The 19,836-nt window shown below is 38.2% G+C and overlaps 2 protein-coding genes across 2 annotated transcripts in view; one reads left to right on the forward strand and one right to left on the reverse strand.

The window, feature by feature from the left end:
- Positions 13,042-14,109, forward strand: LOC109845791 (CASP-like protein 1C2). Its single transcript, XM_020415063.1, is given in 4 exon segments — positions 13,042-13,175; positions 13,581-13,683; positions 13,783-13,813; positions 13,816-14,109. Coding segments are annotated over 4 exon segments (438 nt in total). The 3' UTR covers positions 13,986-14,109.
- The window catches only part of LOC109845234, a 7,857-nt gene continuing 2,733 nt past the window's right edge, over positions 14,713-19,836 (reverse strand). Inside the window, exons 4-8 of the mRNA XM_020414454.1 lie at positions 19,775-19,836; positions 17,186-17,291; positions 16,486-16,566; positions 15,339-15,424; positions 14,713-15,252 (exon numbers count right to left, since the gene is read on the reverse strand). The exon at positions 19,775-19,836 is cut by the window's right edge and continues 78 nt beyond it. Coding sequence (XP_020270043.1) covers positions 15,036-15,252; positions 15,339-15,424; positions 16,486-16,566; positions 17,186-17,291; positions 19,775-19,836 — 552 coding nt within the window. The 3' untranslated portion in view covers positions 14,713-15,035. The remainder of the gene's footprint in view (positions 15,253-15,338; positions 15,425-16,485; positions 16,567-17,185; positions 17,292-19,774) is intronic.

Raw genomic sequence — 19,836 nt, forward strand, 5'->3', positions numbered from 1 at the left:
TTATGCTCATGTTCATGGAAGATAACTTAATCAAAGTTTTTGAAACTTATAAGACTTCCATGGACATGTGGAATGCAATAAAAGAAAAATACGACACTGCTTCTGAAATTAACATCCAACTACTCTTGCATAAGTATAATTCTTGTCGTATGCAAGAGGGAGACAATGTCGTAGAGCATATAAATAAAATGATTGTCATGGCTAAGGACTTATCCACTGCTGGGACCGAAATCCCGGAAAGAATGCAAGTGGCAACCATTTTGAATAGTCTTCCACCTTCACTTGCTGTGGCTGCCACCACATTAAGAATGAATCATGCCATTAAGTCTGTCACTGATCTTCCTATGCACCTAACGATAGAACAAAGAGAAAGAAAGTACCCCGCGGAGCCTGCTATAATTGTGGAAAGTTCGGGCATTTCAAACCCAATTGCCCACAAGGTGAAAAGCAGGAGAATAAAGGAGGCTATAAGCATCCAGAACAAGGGGGTACTAGCAAAAGAGAATTCGTCGGTGTGACGGAATGTAATGCTGTGATGACGGATATCAGTGGTTGGTGGATCGACTCCGGTGCGACTAGGCATATCGCAAAGGACAAGAATGGAGTCGTAGAATTCACCGAGCTGAAGAAAGGAGAACAGAGAATCTATATGGGAAATAATACCTATCTCGATGTAGAAGGTATTGGTTCGTATAGATTGGATCTTGGGGGACAGCATTCTTGTCCTCAAAGATGTGTTCTATGCGCCAGGAATTCGACGCAATCTGATCTCTGTTCCCAGCTTGATGAAGAAAGGACTGGAAGTTAGGTTCTATAATAATAGGGTTTCTATAGGCAAGAATAATAAAGTGTATGCTATGGGAAAATATGTGCCCGAGCATGAATTATGCATTCTTCCAGTAGTTTGTAATAATTCTGATAATAAAATTTCGAATTTGAACTACTTGTCCTGTTATATTTCTGAATCTGAATTGTGGCATTCTAGACTAGGACATGCTAGTATTTCAAAAATGAAAGAAATTATCAGAATGAACTTGCTTCCTGCACTATCTAATGTTCAATTACCACCATGTGAACATTGTTTAACTGGTAAAATGACTAGAAAACCTTTTATTGGCGGACATAAAGCCAATGAACTTTTAGGGCTGATACACTCGGATATTTGTGGTCCCCTGAGTGTCAAAACTCATAGTAATAAAGAATATTTTATTACTTTCATAGATGATTATTCTAAGTTTGCACACGTCTATCTTATATCCAGAAAATTAGAAGCTTTTGACTGCTTTAAGAGATATAAGACAGAAGTTGAAAACCAACTTGGATTGAAAATTAAAATTCTGAGAACTGATAGAGGTGGAGAATATAATTCTAAAGAATTTGAAAGTTATTGTATTCAGCATGGAATTAAAAGGCATACAACAATGCCGTATACGCCACAACAGAATGATGTTGCTGAAAGAAAAAACAGAACATTATTAAATGTAGTTAGATGCATGTTGTCTCATTCTGGTCTCTCTAAAAACTTTTGGGGAGAAGCATTGTTAACTGCAAACTACATTTTAAATAGAATTCCCACCAAATCAGTCATATCTACACCTTATGAATTATGGAATGGGAGGAAACCTAATTTGAGTCATCTCAGGAAGTGGGGATCTATAGCCCATGTTCTCATTCCATGTCAACTTAGAGATAAGTTGGATTTTAAAACAATAAAGTGTAGATTCATAGGGTATTCAGAAAAGTCAAAAGGTTATAAGTTCTACAATAAAGAAAAAGGAGTCATTGAAAGCAGAGATGCTACATTTCTAGAGAATCTAGAGGAAGAGGAACAAGTTCAAGAGGAAACAGAACCTCTAACTGTAATAGATGATGATTATTACAGTGTTGTTCCCACTAATGACTCTGATATTATTGAACCTAACCTTGAAAATGATGAAATACCTATGGAAAATAATGTACCTAATCAACCGGTTGTAGGCAACAAAAGGCAAAGAACACAACCTTCATGGATGGATGATTACTATTTGTATTCATGTGAGTCATCCTGTTTTTCGGGAGATACAAATATAAAAGAACAAGATCCCTTAACTTTTTCTGATGCGATGAAATCGCATGAATCAGCTTCATGGCTAGAATCTATGAGAGAAGAACTTGATTCCATAGAAAAGAACAAGGTATGGTTAAAACTGCATTCCTTAACGGAGAGTTGAAGGAAGCAATATATATGCAACAACCTGAAGGTTTTCAGGTGAAAGAACAGGAACATAAAGTTTACAAATTAATGAAATCTCTATATGGTTTAAAACAGTCTTCTAGACAATGGTATCTCAAATTTCATGATGCAGTTACTAAACTTGGTTTTATTCAAAATAAATTAGATAATTGTGTATATGTCTTGAAAAGTGGGAGCAAGTTTACTATATTATCCTTATATGTGGATGATATATTGCTCGCTGGAAATGACATAGAAATGTTGAATAAAACCAAGGCAGATCTCAGCGAAAAGTTTGAGATGAAAGACATGGGAGATGCATCATATATTCTTGGAATTCAAATAATTCGAGATAGAAAGTCTAGAATGCTAAGTTTAAACCAAGAAAAATATTTAAGATCAGTTCTTAAAAGGTTTGGAATGGAGAATTCCAATCCGGCACCAACTCCGTTGGTTATGGGAAATAGATTATGTAAAGAGCAAAGCCCTAGAGAGGGGCATAAGCCATTAGATGTTCCTTATGCTCAAGCAATTGGAAGCTTGATGTATGCAATGTTGTGCACCAGACCTGATATAGCTTATGCTGTGAGTCTAGTCAGTAGATATCAAAGTAATCCAGGACCAGCACATTGGGAAGCTGTTAAAAGGATTATGAAGTATATCAGAGGTACATTGACTCATAGATTAGTTTATCAAGCTGATTCGCTTGAACTCCTCGGTTATTCCGATGCTGATTTCGGAGGTGATAAAGATGATGGAAAGTCCACTTCGGGACACTTATTTATCTTTGGAGGAGGAGCTGTTTCTTGGAGTAGCAAGAAACAAGGGTGTGTTGCTAGATATATGCAAGAAGCTGAATATATAGCTTGCAGTATGGCAACTACACATGCTGTCTGGATAAGACGTTTTTTGATTGATCTTGATCTCAATTTGTTAGAAGGACCTATTGATATTTATTGTGATAATCAAGCAGCAATTAGCTTAATCAATAGTGGCGCGAATAGCTCCAAAGGAAAACATATTGAGATCCAGTATCACTATATTCGAGATATTGTAGAAAAGGGAGAAGTCAAAGTGACTTATATCCCTACTACAGATATGATTGCTGATCCTTTGATAAAAGGAATACCAGCGGAATCTTTTATCAAACATGTAAGTTTGATGGGACTTAGGAATAAATAAGTCCAAGTAAAATTTCATGAATAATAAAATATGAGTTACTCTCTACGGATAGTGGGAGTAATGGTAAGCAGAAACATCCGATCTCACGGATAGTGAGAGGCATGTCATTTGGTTGATTTGGTCAAGTGGGAGATGTTAGTCTGACTTGGTCTTGTGTGACCAAATCAACGCTTCTCAAGTGGAGAGAAACGTGGGATATGGAGTTTGTTGAGAGAAAATCTCTCAGAGGCAGTTTGAGGGGGGTGGAGATAATGGGATTTCGGCCTATAAATAGTGGATTAATCTCCATGAGAAAATACAACAAATGAGAAAGAAATCAAACTCCTAACCTATTACCGAAGCCCCTCCTCAACGAAATCTTTCTTTTTCTCTTCTTCTCTGTGATCAAACACTTGGTGAATATAATACTTATATAACCAAATACGAAATATTTCATAAATATTTTGTAACCCGTTTGTAATATACATCCACAACCATGCACAATACAAATATACATGTAAGTATAAGTCTAATCATAACGAAATCAACATTATAGGAACTTTAAGTGGAAACAAGAATAGAGATATAACAAATATCCAAGTATCACATACACTAGAAAGTTAACTTCGATATTTCAAAAAACCACAAGACTTGGTTCAAGCCCGACCATCAAATCTAGATAATGCACTTAAGAATAACATGAAGTATCTACTAAATCAAAATAATTAGTATAATATTGTTATACTAACGCTACTCCGTGGCTTTGGCTACTTCCTCCTTGTTTGCTTATTCAAGTAAACCTAGTCTGCTGCAGTTGGACTAACTTCATAATCTAAAGAAGGGGGTCCACATTCGATGTCAGACGTAAGGTCTAAGCAAGGAAAATATGAAAAAACTACAAGCATCAATGATTAGTTGCACAAATATAATAAAAACCATATTGCTTAGATAAGAAAGAGTATACGAATCAATGATATCTTATCACAAGCATCAACAACATTTTAAAGATATTAGTTATATTCTTATTTGGATATGAAGTGATTAATCAATCCCATTAAGATGGTTGCATATACCTAAACAAATTGTCAAATAGATACTCATGTCGCAGTCCTTTGGCCAACCAACCAACCAATTTTAAGATGCGATTCATATCATAACTTATCTGTCATCTCGCTATTACTTAATATGCACATGTAATGTTAAGCATGAAACTCCACATCCTATGGCGACCTAACATAACCAGAACGTTCTAGTTTAGGAATCAGTTGCCTAGCCGAATCAAATATTAGGACTAATTACATCTGAGTACAATCCATAGTCTAGGATACAAGTCTCTACACCCATCTACATGTATAAAGATTAGGTATAAAATCTCTAACACATAACTACTCATAACAATTTTATTAACCTGTTTATTCGCCTTATAATGAGTTATATATGTATTTATCATGTGTTGAGTTAAAACTGAGTGCTCAAAACACTCGGAACATGTGTAGCTATATCATGAGACTATTCATACATCATTAAATAATCATAATCACTTATTAAACAAAGGTATAATAGTTACTTGGTCTATTTAGACCATTAATTACATCATTAGAGAGTTAGTTATGAAACCGAACCAATTCAGACATATGAAATATCAAACCAGATACTTGAACCAAATATCAAACATCTGAAAACAAAAACCAAATGTCTCTGCATAAAAAAAATTAGATTTTTACTATTTTTGTCATTTGAAATCAGGTGTCTCCTCTGTCAATCCAGACGTCTGAACTTAATTCAGATATCCGATATTGGATCATCAAACGTCTAATCTCAAATCAGATGTTTGATGTCACTACTAGACGACTCTGATCATCATTTCCGTTGTTGTTATCAATCCAATTCATTTTGTTCTTAATTGTTTCGCCTTGAATCTTCTTGTGACTCTTATAAACATGTTTCTACCATATTTCTAAGATCAAACATTGAGAAAACTAATCTAACTAGGGATTTGTTTCAAAATATGTAACTTTCCTTAAGCCTAATGTTTGTTATGGGTAAGTCTTATTGGATCTCATCAAAGCTACTCCATAACAACATGGATAACATCAACAATGAACCCTTGTGGTTTGAGCATGAAGTTCCAGGTGTTAAGTATCCAATAGAAATCAAAAGAGGAAGATAAGTAAAGGAATTCCCCACATAAAGAAGTAAGTAAGAGGAACCCTCGCTTGAGATGAAGATCATGTACTCATGTTGCAAATCTCCTCTCTCTCGCCTTTTCTATTGTAGAACTTCTGCTCTCAAAAGACATGTTCTCAGAAAAAAGAAGAGGAACACTATTTTTGACTTTATATAGGCTATGGGCCTATATGCAAAATAACCCAATTACTTATTTCTTTACTCTTATAACCCTAAAGGTTAGGTATGCAATTCCCCTCTTAATATTAGATTAAATCATGAATATTATTCAAATAGCGTTATACTTTAGGGAATTTTATCATACCGAGTAGAAATAATTATTTATTTTGCAAAAATCCCCTCAATTAGATATATTATTTAATCAAAAAATTTGGGGCCTTACAGTTATTATATTATAATGATACATTATAATAAAATATATATTAAAATATAATAAACATATTATGTTATCTTAAATTTATATGATATTAACTAGTAGTATTACATTCTAGAAATGTTATGGTGTTCCCATTCGCCTGAGTGCAACTCAGTGCCGAGCAACGGACAAATGTATTTCTGCATGCTATACCCCAATCAACTTGGAGGTCAGAGACTTGTAGGGACGACAACTCAACTGACATGTCAAGTCGATACCCCCTTATGTCGACTCGAAAAGGCAGTACTTATCCCCCCCCCCTAGTCAAAGCACGACTCACCAAGTCTACTCAACCACTTGCCAGACGCCTCATGAGGACGACTCAGTGGACATTACTTCTCGGCGAAGCTAAAGGACTGTTTTCACCTCGACTCTCTCTCTCTCTCTCTCTCTCTCTCTCTCTCTCTCTCTCTCTCTCTCTCTCTCTCTCTCTCTCTCTCTCTCTCTCTCTCTCTCTCTCTTTTCTCTCTTTTTATAACATGTCAGCATCACATTTCATGCATGGCGCGTGCGCATCATGCCTCTAGCCTCGATAGTCTTCATGACTCATCTGGACCACATGGGCCACCACCCTACCACCACTCACTTCTTATTTAATGCTGAAGTGATCTCTCCCCCAATTACCAGCTGACACCTGTAAAGCAAGCGCTGACGTAGTTGCCAGCCCACACTTTGTCACCGTCTTCTTGCAGTTGGTTGAATTGACCAATATATCTTTATACTCAAGGTATAAATACAGGTACTATTCTGTCTTTACAGAGGACCAAAGATCTGATCCCTGATTCAAATTCTCTAAAATTACAAATCATATTGCACACACATAAGAACTCTCACAGTTCTTATTTACCCCACTCAAGTTCATCAGCTAACTTGATAGTTGAAGGTACAACGGAGGAACCAAGCTCCATCCTCTTATGAATTTCTACACGTATAGATTTTTTTAGATTTCTAATTCAAGAACCAGACATAAAGTCGGGGAAGAAGGCGGTCTCTCATCAATCCTCACCAAAATTCTCTAATCCTAGACATAACTGACTGTGTGATCATTTAACATCAACAGTTTGGCACCGACCTTAGGGCCTCTTTCTTTTTTGAGAAAAAATGTCAGATTTTGTACAGGGTTCCGACCAGTCTCACCTTGTAGGACCACATCAGAGCTACGTTACTCGAGCCCAGCTTGAGGAAATAGCTCAAAAGCTTTCTCAGTCTCTCCAAGAGCAATTCGCTACCTTTACTAGGGAACTTCTCAACCGTCTTCCGTAGCCATAACGAGCTACCTCAGCTCTCCCCCCACCTTCTGGAGACTAGCGGTTGAAGACTCATACTCATTCCAGAGCGCAGCGAGTAGGTTTGCCTCAGACTCCTCATGTTGCTACCAAGCAGCTGGGGGATTGCATCGAGCACGCGTCCCTGCTACCGCATCGATCGACTCACATTGACGAGCCTCGCCGCCAACACTATCATCATCGGGAGATCACGGGTGAGAGTCCAGGCCCGGGTCACCTAGGAGACCCTAATAGGGGAATGGTCTCTAAGACTCCCCCTATCACCATATTTCTCCAGCCCCCTCTGCTACCATAGGGGCCTTCGAATATGACCGAGTGTACAAACTGGTCGTTGATGCCATCGGAGGTAACACATCTCTCTCTAATGATATTGTGAATACCCCATGTGAGAAGTTCAAGATACCTCACTTGGAGAAATACAAAGGTGAGGGAGATCCTTCCGAGCATGTTTAGAATTACTACGATGTGATGAGCATGCTCCAAGCATCGGAAGCTATCATATGTTGATGCTTTCCCATCACTCTATCGGGGAGTGCTAAGCTCTGGTGGAATGCTCTTGAGAAGTAGTCCAAGTAGTTTCTAACAGCTCAGCCGAAAGTTCATCCATCACTTCTTGACTAACACTAAGCAGAAGCTGTCCCCTCATGTGTTGATTTAGATGAGGCAGGGGCACAGAGAGAGCCTTCGAGCCTACTTCAAGAGGTTCAAGGCAAAGGGGTTGGAGGTCAACGACCCAGGGAGTGTAGTAATCATGTCCGCACTTGTTGCTGGCCTACAGAGCAATGAGTTGGCCGACTCCCTTACCAAGAAGCCGTTCGCTAACTATGAGCAATTAATGACCAAAGCTCATGGGTATATGGACAATAGAGGATGCACGTGCCTACAAGGCGTCGGTCAGGGCCACAAAGACCTCCGCATCCACGGTTTCAACAACACTAGCTATCCCAGCCACCCCGTCAACTTTAGCAGTAGCTCTGGCAGTAGCACCGACACCAGAGTCGGCCAGAGCCCCCCCTGTAAAATAGGAGTGCCCGAGAGACCCCCCTGAGAGTTGACTCTCGTCCCAATCAGTCCAACAGAAGGGGTTGATAGAGGCATCAGTCGCCAAGACCAGCCCTCTGTCCTTAATACATCTCTCGTCCTCTGTAAAGATGCTTTCAACAAAAACACTAGGAGAGGCAAGTTACCTCCCAACTGGGAAGGCACATACACAATCCTAGAAGAGCTACAACCAAGCACCTACCGACTAAGGGCCCCAGACGGGAGAGTCCTCCAGTATCCCTGGAATATCGAGCACTTGCGGTGTTATTTTTAATAATTTCGCTATGTTATTTTAATAATTTTGTAAATTTCATTTAGTATCAATGAAATTCTTATTGAAACTGACTTGATTTCTGTTTTGCACTCCTGTAGTGCCTAATTTATGCATAAATTCTAAGCCATTGGTGCCTTATCAGAAATAAACCCAAACCATTCACTATATGGTCGACTCCCACAATCACCTCTCGAGCATCATGGCTATATTGAAGCCCCAAGCGTCTACATAAGTCTTGGGCACTCAACCTCCAGGTTGTCATTTCACCAGTTTGCCATCAGGGCGACCCTCCATAGGGCGAAAGACCTAGTCAACTTCAGTAAGTTCTAGGCATTCAACCTCAGTTGAATTCCAAGACTTTGGTGCCTTTTTAGGAATAAACCCAAGGCATTCACCATATGGTCGACTCCTACAGTCGCCTCTCGACCATCATGGCTATATTGAAGACTCAGAAGTCTATGTAAGTCCTAGGCACCTAACCTCACGGTTGTCATATTCCCTAATTGCCATCAGGGCGGCCCTCCTTAGGGCTAAAGACTTAGTTGACTTTAGCAAGTCCTAGACACATCCCCCGGATTGTAAAAGACCTAGTCAACTTTAATAAGTTCTAGGCATTCAATCTCGGTTGAATTCCAAGCTCTTGGTGTCTTTTTAGGAATAAACCCAAGGCATTCACCATATGGTCGACTCCACAGTCGCCTCTCGGCCATCATGGCTATATTGAAGATCTAGGCGTCTACGTAAGTCCTAGGCACCCAACCTCAGGGTTGTCATATTACCTAATTGCTATCAGGGTGGTCCTCCTTAGGGAGAAAGACCTAGTCTACTTCAGCAAGTCCTAGGAATAGCTCCAGGGTTGTAAAAGACCTAGTCGACTTTAGTAAGTCCTAGGCACAACCTCCGAGTTGTCCAAACCCCAGGCATCTACATAAGTCTTGAGCACCCAACCTCCGGATTGTCCTTTTGCTAACCCTCAGGCATCGACATAAGTTCTAGACACCCAACCTTCGGGTTGTCCTTTTGCCAAGCCCCAGGCATCTACGTAAGTCCTGGGCACCTAACCTCTGGGTTGTTCTTTTGCCAAGCCCCAGGCGTCTACGTAAGTCCTAGGCACCTAACCTCTGGGTTGTTCTTTTGCCAAGCCCCAGGCGTCTACGTAAGTCCTAGGCACCCAACTTCTGGGTTATCATTTTGCCAAAAAGCCTTTGGTGTTATCATGAGTAAACCCAAAGCATGTAGTTCAGTATCAGACATCTTCAACAAAAAAGACTTAGGCACTTTAACTTGCCAGTCCTCGTCAACAAAAGACCCAGACATCTCGCCCACAAGCTACGTAAAATGAGCCAATCGTCTCAACCCCTCAACCATCAGGTTGTCCCAGCACGGCCGACTCACTACAATCAACACTTGGTTCTCTCATTCAATACACACCCATGTCCGTCCAAAAGCCAATTTGATTTCACTTGGACCCGGCTCAAGCAGACTCCAAGCAAAAGGGACCAGCTGTTATGGTGTTCCCATTTGCCCGAGTGCAACTCAATGCCGAGCAAAGGATAAGTGTACTTCTGTATGCTATGCCCCAATCAACTTGACGTCCAGAGACTTGTAGGGATGACAACTCAGCTGACCTGTCAAGTCGACACCCCCTCATGTCGACTCAAAATGTGGTACTTGTCCCCCCTTTATGTCGAAGATGACTCATCGAGTCCACTCGACCACTTGTCAGACGCCTCACGAGGACGACTCGATGGGCGTTACTTCTCGGTGAAGCTAAAGGACTGTTTTCGCCTTGAGTCTCTCTCTCTTTGATAATGTGTCAGCATTGCATTTCATGCATGGCAGGCACATCATGCCTCTAGAATCAATAGTCATCATGACTCATCGGACCACGTGGGCCACCGCCCTACCACCACTCACTTCTCATTTAATGCTGAAGTGATCAGTCCCCTAATCACCAGCTAATACCTGTAAAGCAAGCGCTGACGCAGTTGCCAGCCCACGCTTTGCCACCGCCTTCCTGCAGTCGGCCGAAGTGACCAATCTACCCTTATACCCTAGGTATAAATACATGTACTATTCTGTCTTTATAGAGGACCGAAGATCTGATCCCTGACTCAAATTCTCTAAAATTATAAACCATACCGCACACACACAAGAACTCTCACATTTCTTATTTACCCCACTCAAGTTCATCAGCTAACTTAATCGTCGGAGGTGCAACGGGGGTGTAGGCATCTAAAAATGCCTATAGGTGTACGAATACAGCTCAAGACGAAGAGAAGACGATGAACATCATTATCTAAGTTGGAGAGGATTATCCGAGCCAAAGAGGATCATCCAAAGCCGTAAAGAAGCTAACGAGCGCATGAAGCAAGTCAGCGAAGCATACAAGTCGACCAAACGATAAGATACGCAAAACGACGAAAAATACAAGTCCGGAAGGCCAAAATGGCTAAATCCCAAAGTGTCCCGCGCCCTCGCAGGACACCATTTAGTGTCCCGCGTCCCCGTGGGACACCAGGACCTACCGCGCACCCGACTTCCCAAAACGCGTTTTCGGTTGATTCTTTCGGGATTTCTTCGTTTCAAAGGTTCCCAACTGACTTGATATCATCTATAAATATGGTTAGGCTATTGTCAACTGAAGATATGGCCAAATCATTTATTCTTATCCAAATACCCTGCATCCGAAGCCTTATAAATACGAGCCTAGGACCTTCTTTCAGAGGGGGCAGAGTTTTAATCAAGAGGGCGAGGTGCTGCTGGTTTTGTGAGTCAACCCCCACGAATTTTAGAAGAGGCTAGCTAGATCTTGGCGATATCATGTGCATAAAGAGTGGATTTGAGAGATCTGAAGCCACGTTCCCCCATTCCTTGAGATCAGGCTTGGACTTGATCTCGAGAAGAGTCGTAATCTCGCTTGGTCGAGATTATCATTTTAGCGATTACTTCCTTTGTGAAGTAAGAGCTCTGATTAATCATTCTATCAACCGGATCCGATCCGTAGGCGGTCCACGAATAAACCCCGACACAGGCAAAGATCTCACGCAAGCAGCGGGTGATAAACGTCCTCTGCATGTGTTTGAAGAGAGTTGTAATTTTTGTTTTATTTGTGTAAGCGAGTAGTCTTATAAAAAGACTAACTCTTTTGAATTCATTGTAATCAATAAACGTGCAATGGATTCGACAAATAAACCAACTTTCGACGTAAACAGGGAGAACTAAGCCCCGTCCTTTTACGAATTTCTACATGTGCAGATTTTTCAGATTCCCAATTCAGGAACGAGACATAAAGTTGGGGAAGAAAGCGACCTCTTATCAATTCTCGCCAAAATTCTCTAATCCTGGACATAACTGACTGTGTGATCATTTAACATCAACAAGAAATATATTATACTAACTAAAATATATAATACTGTATCAAAATGTATATATAATAATATAATATATTATAATGTCATATTTTATGATCTAACATAATAGATTATATTTAATTAATTATTAATACCATAGAAATTATTATATAATATTCTAAAATATTGAATATATTTTTATACAATATAAAAATTATAATAAAACATATTATAATAATAAATTATATTACTTAGTACAAATATAACATATTATAATATTTTATAATATATTATATTAAGCTTTGTTTATATGTTGTATTAATTATAATTTATTAAATATTAAGTTACTAAACTCAAAACACTTCACAAAACTTTTCGGTGTTTGGATATAAGTATTTTGTTTTTGCTTTTTTCTTGTAAGTGTTTTGAGTTTCTCGTAAAAACACTATGGTTTTCAAACCTATAGTGTCTTTATTTTGGTAAAAACACCATAGAAATAAATGAAACAACATGGTTGTCAAGCACTCCCAAAGTAACCAAGCTGACCTAAGCATTGCAAGTGTAGGTGCGCAGATTCTAAGCTACATAGTATCCCAAAATAACTGAATGCAATTGATCCTGCTTGGCTAATGGCTACCCCTTTGTGACTGGTGTCAAAAGCGTGACTGATGTCAAAAGTGACATTGTGAATCCTAGCACGAGATGCTAAAATTCCTCACTAGGCCCATCCTAGGACAAAAATAAAATTTAAAGAAAAAAAAAAGTAGATGGGCTAACCACCAAAAACTTCCTTCTCACTTCCTCACATGAAGAAAAATAGAAAACAAACAAACTAATTCTTCCAACCTAAGTAACGTATAGAGCAAAACAATCTTTGATATCGCTCAATCTTGCACTCTTGATCACAGTGGCAGATATTGACAGCTGAAGTTTGTCAACACATGAGCAAGAACAGGTGACCAATATAAACCCAAAGCTCAACCTCCATCAATCTTTCTTTTCCTACCCACCATCTCCTCTCTACCTTAGCATTTTCAAACAATCATAAATCACTTGTTAAATGCTTAAACGGACTAACAGTTTCTCCTCATTCCTCTGCACGCGTCAACAAAATGGCGAAGGCTTCAAAGGTTTGTACCCTTGTTCTCAGGCTGCTGGCATTTGCGGCGACTGCCACTGCCAATGAGACCACCGCATTCTTAAATATCACTCTGGAAGCCAAGTTTCAGTATACTCCAGCTTTCAAGTAAGTCCCTCTTTCCTGGGTTTTTAATTATAGACCCCCCCCTGCACTATTTGCCAAATTGTGGATAGACCACTGTTCTACTATTGTTGCAGATGACCCCTTGGATTCTCAACTCCATTTGTTTTCCCGTGTAAATTAGTTATATGTAGTGATCATTACGCAAGTTTATAGCGAGTAAATCAGATCATGAAAATCACATGTTTGAATTTATGAAGCCCAATCTTGGCGTGGAATTAGCGTTTATTGTACATGTCTCTTCATGCTTTTCAGTTGAAAATCATTTCTAGTAGATTAAGAATGAATAACATCGATCTAACATCACTGCCGACAGAACTTTTGCATAAAGAAAAGTTCAGAATATTTCCAACAGTAAAAATCTCACTGCTGTCACTTCCATGAATGCAGATTCTTTGTGGTTGCCAATGCTATTGGAGCTGTTTACAGCTTCTGCACTCTCTTTATCCCTCCAACTAATTACCTCTCGAGATTAGTTCTAGCCTCTGACATGGTAAAATTCAACATATTTCGGGATTATCAAATAGTTCACAACATTTCTGATTAGTTTATGTCCTCTCTTATTATCTTGGCCTATTCTTGTTGATTTCAGGTCATCACTTTGCTGCTAACTGCTTCTGTATCGAAGTTGGAAAGAAAGGCAATCGACATTCAGGGTGGCTGCCAATCTGTGGCCAGATGGAAAACTTCTGTCATCAAGTTATGGGATCGATGATTTGTGGATTTGTCGGTGTTGTGATTTACTTGATCATCTTGCTTCACACAATTCACAAATTACATATTCTACTATACTGAAAGAAAGAAAAGCAAGTCTGCAGGCTTAGCTTTCTCCAATTCTCATTGAATATGTAAACAATGCTACTATCAATGTCTATGTTAATGAAATTTTATTGTTAATGAGAAAGTGTACTTGTTATTAGCTAGATTAAGTTGCCAAGTGACAGAGTAATCTGCAGTTGTTTTGTTGTCCAGAGCTGTGTTGTTTTGTGCTGATGTATTACAATATCACTGTGCTCTATGGGCTCTATGAGGCAGTGGCCTTGTTAAGGTAGCTAAGCTACCTACCAAAACTCAGCTAACCCATTTCCTCTCTAGATCACTTGGAAATTTTAAAACTTTTTTTTAGTGTGACCTTGTCCTTACTTTGCATGGTTTATAACATAATCAACATTTAGCATGAGAAACAACAACTATAACAATGGAATTATCCCAAATTTTTAGGATTGACTACATGAATCCTATTTTTGTCATTCATTTCATTTAGGATATTATTTTTTCAGATAAATTAATTATTATTGTAACTTCCTTTGTTGCTTCGCATGTTTACAACATAGAGGACTGAAATAATAAATAAATGGGTGGGATTTCTCAACAACTAAAAAAAATTGCTAAGAACAATAGTATCCATTAATGGAAAAAATGATGGCAGGTACATAAAGGTACTACGTGATAAGTGAGCTTTACCAGTAACTGGAACATATACATAGATATACCAAACGCTTAAAATAACTCAACTTAAAACTCAAAAGAACATCGAGTACAATCTATTTGGAACTGATGGCTTATGCTATCATTTCTATCATTTACTGATATAGTTAGATACGTATCTGAAAATCCAAAATCAGTTGAATTGCAAATAAAAACTGACAAGTGGTGAGTGAAAATTTCAGTTACAAGAAAACAATAAGCCGTGGGCTTTTATGAAGCAGAATCAGTAAAATTGTACTTGAAAATATATCTTACTTCCCCAGTTTTTTTTTTCCTGTCTCAGCCTTCCTCTAGAAACTCAAGGGGCAATTTTGCCAATTAAGCTAAAAAGAGTAGAACGTATCCCATAATGTTGCTTCACATACAATTTCGCCTCTCCTTTCGAGCAATGGATCTTCCTCTTCGAAGTCTTCGAGCGGTGAGGGCTTCTAACAAAACATCTAATCCATTTTCTATAGCTTCTGCTTGTTTATCCAAGCCATACAAATTGCTCTCAGGATAATGATAGCTTAGCTCTGAGAGCACACCAGCTGCTGCTGCTGCTGTGCATGTTCGGTCCCAAGATGGTTGAGGCCTTTCAATAATAAGATAGAGAAATAAGAACAAGGTGGAGGGGGGAAGTGAAAAATGAGCGTGAGTTTTTTTTATTTAATTTGTTACCGAAGTTTGTGCATCACGGAAGCACCTGTCGTCGAGAGTGAGACACAAGGAAGATCATCCTCTCCCCATACTGATGTCCATTTTTCCTGTAAACAGGGGAAACACTTGCTTGAATAACTTCTAAGGCATGAAGTTTTGTGAATATTGTTACGTGAAACATTGAACCAGTGCTTCTTGGATAATTATTGATGTTTGAGGTGAGGAAATAAATTCGGAAAACAATTATTGTGGAAATCCTAGTATCCAATGGAAACTTATGTTTATCCCCAAACCTAGATATTTGCAACTTTACCCCAAAATCCCACACAATGAGTTTTCCTACACCTCACTTTTGATGTCGTTAAATTTTAAACAGTGGAAAGGTAAAATTTACAAAATTACCTTACCCTCAGTTTCCAAATTCAGGCCCCCTCTTATCAAGCGCGTTTAAGGTCTTTAGTTCTTTATTTTTAATAAAACTCTAAAAATAGTACGTGGTTTAAATAAATATATAGCCCCTACATGTTTTCTGGTTTGGATAAGATTCTAGCCAAGGATAATAAGGAAAACGCCAACCAACAACAATCAAACTAAATATGACTAGTGCTTCTTGTTAGCACACAGTTCACGGTTAAAAATCTCCACGTGTCCCTTGGCCTTCAGAGTTAATGATATTTTTTATTGCAACATGTAATTAGTTAATAAAAGTAATTTATCAAGGAAAATGAAGTCTAGCTCTAGTTAAGGCCTAAATTGGAATAATATGGGTAGTATAAAAGGGTAGTCCAGTGCACAAGGCTCCCACCATTGTGGGCTCTGGGGAGGGCCAGATGTACGCAACCTTTCCCCCATATGCGAAAAGGCTGTTTTCAGGATTTGAACCCATGACCTCCAGGTCACAAGGCAACAACCTTACCGTTGTGCCAAGGCTCACCCTCAATAATATGGGGTAGTATATGATATGTAAATAATGCGCTCTGGAACCATCTGGAGTACTTAATCTAGCATTCGAAAAACATCAACACCGCCAAAAAAAATTGGATCACACACAACAAACTGGTTTCAAAGCAAGGCAAGCACGAAAATTTGCATACTCTTCCTTAATTATTTAGTCTCTTTCAAAAGATTCAAAGTAACTTCAAAACAACAAAAGAAACTAGAACAGTACCTTCAATCGTCTATACATTGCAGCTGAATTGCTCCAAGTGCCATCAAGTAGAACAAAATTTATAGGCTTCTCCATTTGATCCTACATAAATTGGAAGATGAACAATAATTTAGAGTTGGGAAATTTTATATTGATGATTGGCTGGTAGTATACATGCCATTGCTCCCAACTATAAAATATGAGAACAGAGACATTATGAATTAGAATAAATGAAGAAATACAAAATCAGGCATCACGAGACTTGGAAATATCATGCATTATATAGTTTAATTTTGTAAATAAGAAATTTTTGCAAAAATCGTAATTGTGAACAGGTAAAGAGTGAAAATAAGAAACACAAGGCTATTATCATTGTGATCAAGCAAAAAAGGAAAATAAGAATGAAAAACAATTAAGGGTGCTGACAGTCAATAGCATATAGTGTTTGTACTTATATACCCAAATTTGTCTTATTTGCAGATATACACACAACTCTGATTATTTGCTAATTTGCCCCAACACTCTGGGATTGACCAAAATATCCCTCGAAGACTGTTAAGGAATATCCAGGGTGTAGTCCCAGATTTCCGTTAAAATACTTAAAAACGGCCGACGGAAAAATGAATTATGTCATAATCAGTCCCAAAGTATGTTGGAGGAGATATTATACAGAATATAAGTAAAGAGAGCAATTCAGCAAGTGCAGCACAAATAAACATACCATTCTATGATCTTCAGGCTTAAATGAGCTATCAAAAATATCCTGAACTGACTTTGGATATGCATTTTTATTGGGATACAAAAACCAAACCATGCTTTTCCCTGAAATAATGGAATATTACCAATTACACAGAAGTTATAACTACTAAAAATCATAAAACATTAACGGAAAATTAAATAGAATATGAAGTTGAAAATTTAACAGTAGGCAACAAGCTAGTCTCACAGAAGCAGAAAATGCTGGTGATGATTCCTGCAAGAGTTGCATTTTTGACATAAAATTTTTAAGGGATGAGGCATATATAGGAACTCAAATAAGACATAATATTGTATTACACATTTACACCTACAAGAACCTGTCATATAAATGTAAAAATTACATTTGTGCGTTGTGGCATAGATAAGATGAGTTCAAATCCCAACTTTAGATGCCAAGATGCCAAGAAACTGAGATGCCGTATGACATGCATCTGTAGTTAATTCCTCTCCGCTTTACACAACCCATAGGATCTACTTAAGTCGTTTCAGAAACTTTAGTGAAAAGATGATTCCACATTTAGAATGTGGTACTGAAATAATGAATTTTGTAAGACATAATTTCAATTCTAGAACAACAAAGGCAAAATGGAATCATGCCCTACCATTCACCATATCATATGTTAAGGTGCTCAGCATCATAAATCAATCAGGTATCAGCTAATGCTTCACGGTTGAAATAGGGGAACTACATGACCCTAGTAACCCAACATAATGATCAAACTACAGCATAAAGGTTGCTGACATTCAGATATTCAAGCAGACATTTAAGTGGAGGCGGCGCAAGGACCCTCAAGGCCTCATCTGGGCATACTCAAGGGCGTGGAGCATACGGAGCTGCTCAGACATCATGTAATAAGTATAGGCCCACTTAAAGCATATGAGCCCCAACATTATCCTATAAGCCACATCTTACCGTGCACAGTATTGGCTGGATAACTTTGACTTCCAAGCTCGAGCGAGGAATGAACACCCAAACAAAGATATTCCTCATCCTCTAAACAATTTTTGTAAGACTAAACCATCCTGATGTTGAAGCATGTCTGTAATAAGGATCTTACGCCTCGTTTGGTGCGCAAGAATCAAATTAAGTGAGAATGAAACAAAATAAGGAATGGAATGGAATAGGCGTGGGAATGGAATGTTCATTCCCATTTTCTCACGTTTGGATGTAATTAGAGAATGAAGTGGGAATGACAAATCTTTTTTTATTTTTGGTATGGATAATTAATAAGCAATCCAGGCATTTTTTCAATTTTTTTATTCCCGCTTAAGTGGAAAAGCCCAGTCCATATCATCTCATTGGGAATGCTTCCCACACAAAGTGGGAATCAATGAAAAGTATGAATGAATAAGAAGTGGGAATAAGCATTGTAGCTTCTAAAAAGGTGTTATGTTTGGCATTATGCATGAATGAGAAGTGGAAATGAGCACTCCATTCACACACATTCTTGCGTACCAAATGAGGTGTTAAAGTTTCTCATATGCTCGATTCAAGATCCTACCACGTACATTTTTAGAAGCTCCACTTGTATGTAATGCAAACTCCTACCACATGCATTTAGAAGCTCCACTTTTATGCAGCACAAACCCCTCCTCCTTTCCTTCTCATGAACTGACAGAAAAGTGATTGATGAGCAAAATATTTTTGATAATAACCTCTCTAAATGTCACAATTTTGACCAAATAGAATATGATGACCCATTCTTGTGTGATGTAGGCCAAAGACAACTCAAACTGTCCGCCAAACTGTTTCCATCTGAAATTAATCAACTAAATCAAAAGTAAACAAATTATCGCGTGATTTCCCTATTTGAGGTCCTTAGGTTAGTTGAATCAAATATTTAGGATCAAAAGATTATAAGCTTTTACTTCTGTTGTAGGTGCTACTGTTGGTTTTTCTTTAGATTTTCATGTCCCTCCCTCACAAAAATGATAGATTCCAAACATGGATCCCTGGAAAGAGGGAAAAAAACTTAGTTTACAGTTCAGGTTTTTATTTTCTTCACATTTATAAAAAGTTACAAAATTGCTTCTTAACATAATCTATGTACCAGCTTTGTCAAGTGGAAAATAAGAATCTCAACAAAGTATCAGGATCATAATCTGATAGGAAAAGACATTAAGAGAAATTTTGCAACTGCAACTCACAGATGGAACTAACAGATCGTATTGCTTGAAGGAACTTTAATATGAAATTTCCAGCGACTAACAGATAACAGTCGGAATATCTCAACATCGACATGTTTACAGAATACATACATGTGCCTCACTATATTTGGAGACTTTATAGAAATATAAATAAATCAACTCTCGCTAAGATTTTTACAAGGAGTAGAACATACTACAGAACGGAAATGTAAAGTAACTGAGAACTGGCCAAAATATTGAAAGATGCTGAAGAAAAGTCTCTATATGAAGCTTCCAAATTCCAATACTGAAACATAATTTTGAAACATAAAGAAAAAACCAATCAATATTGCAATAAGAAAACTCCTATGGCATTAAAGAATTGTGGCAAATAATTATGGTTCCTTAGCTCAAAACAGAATATCGAAATTTAGCAGAATACAAAAAATCCTGATGTAAATATAATGGGAAAAAGCTAAGTTTGCA

Source organism: Asparagus officinalis, chromosome 6 (assembly GCF_001876935.1).
Source record: "Asparagus officinalis chromosome 6, Aspof.V1, whole genome shotgun sequence".
In the NCBI taxonomy this organism is placed as follows: Eukaryota; Viridiplantae; Streptophyta; class Magnoliopsida; order Asparagales; family Asparagaceae; genus Asparagus; species Asparagus officinalis.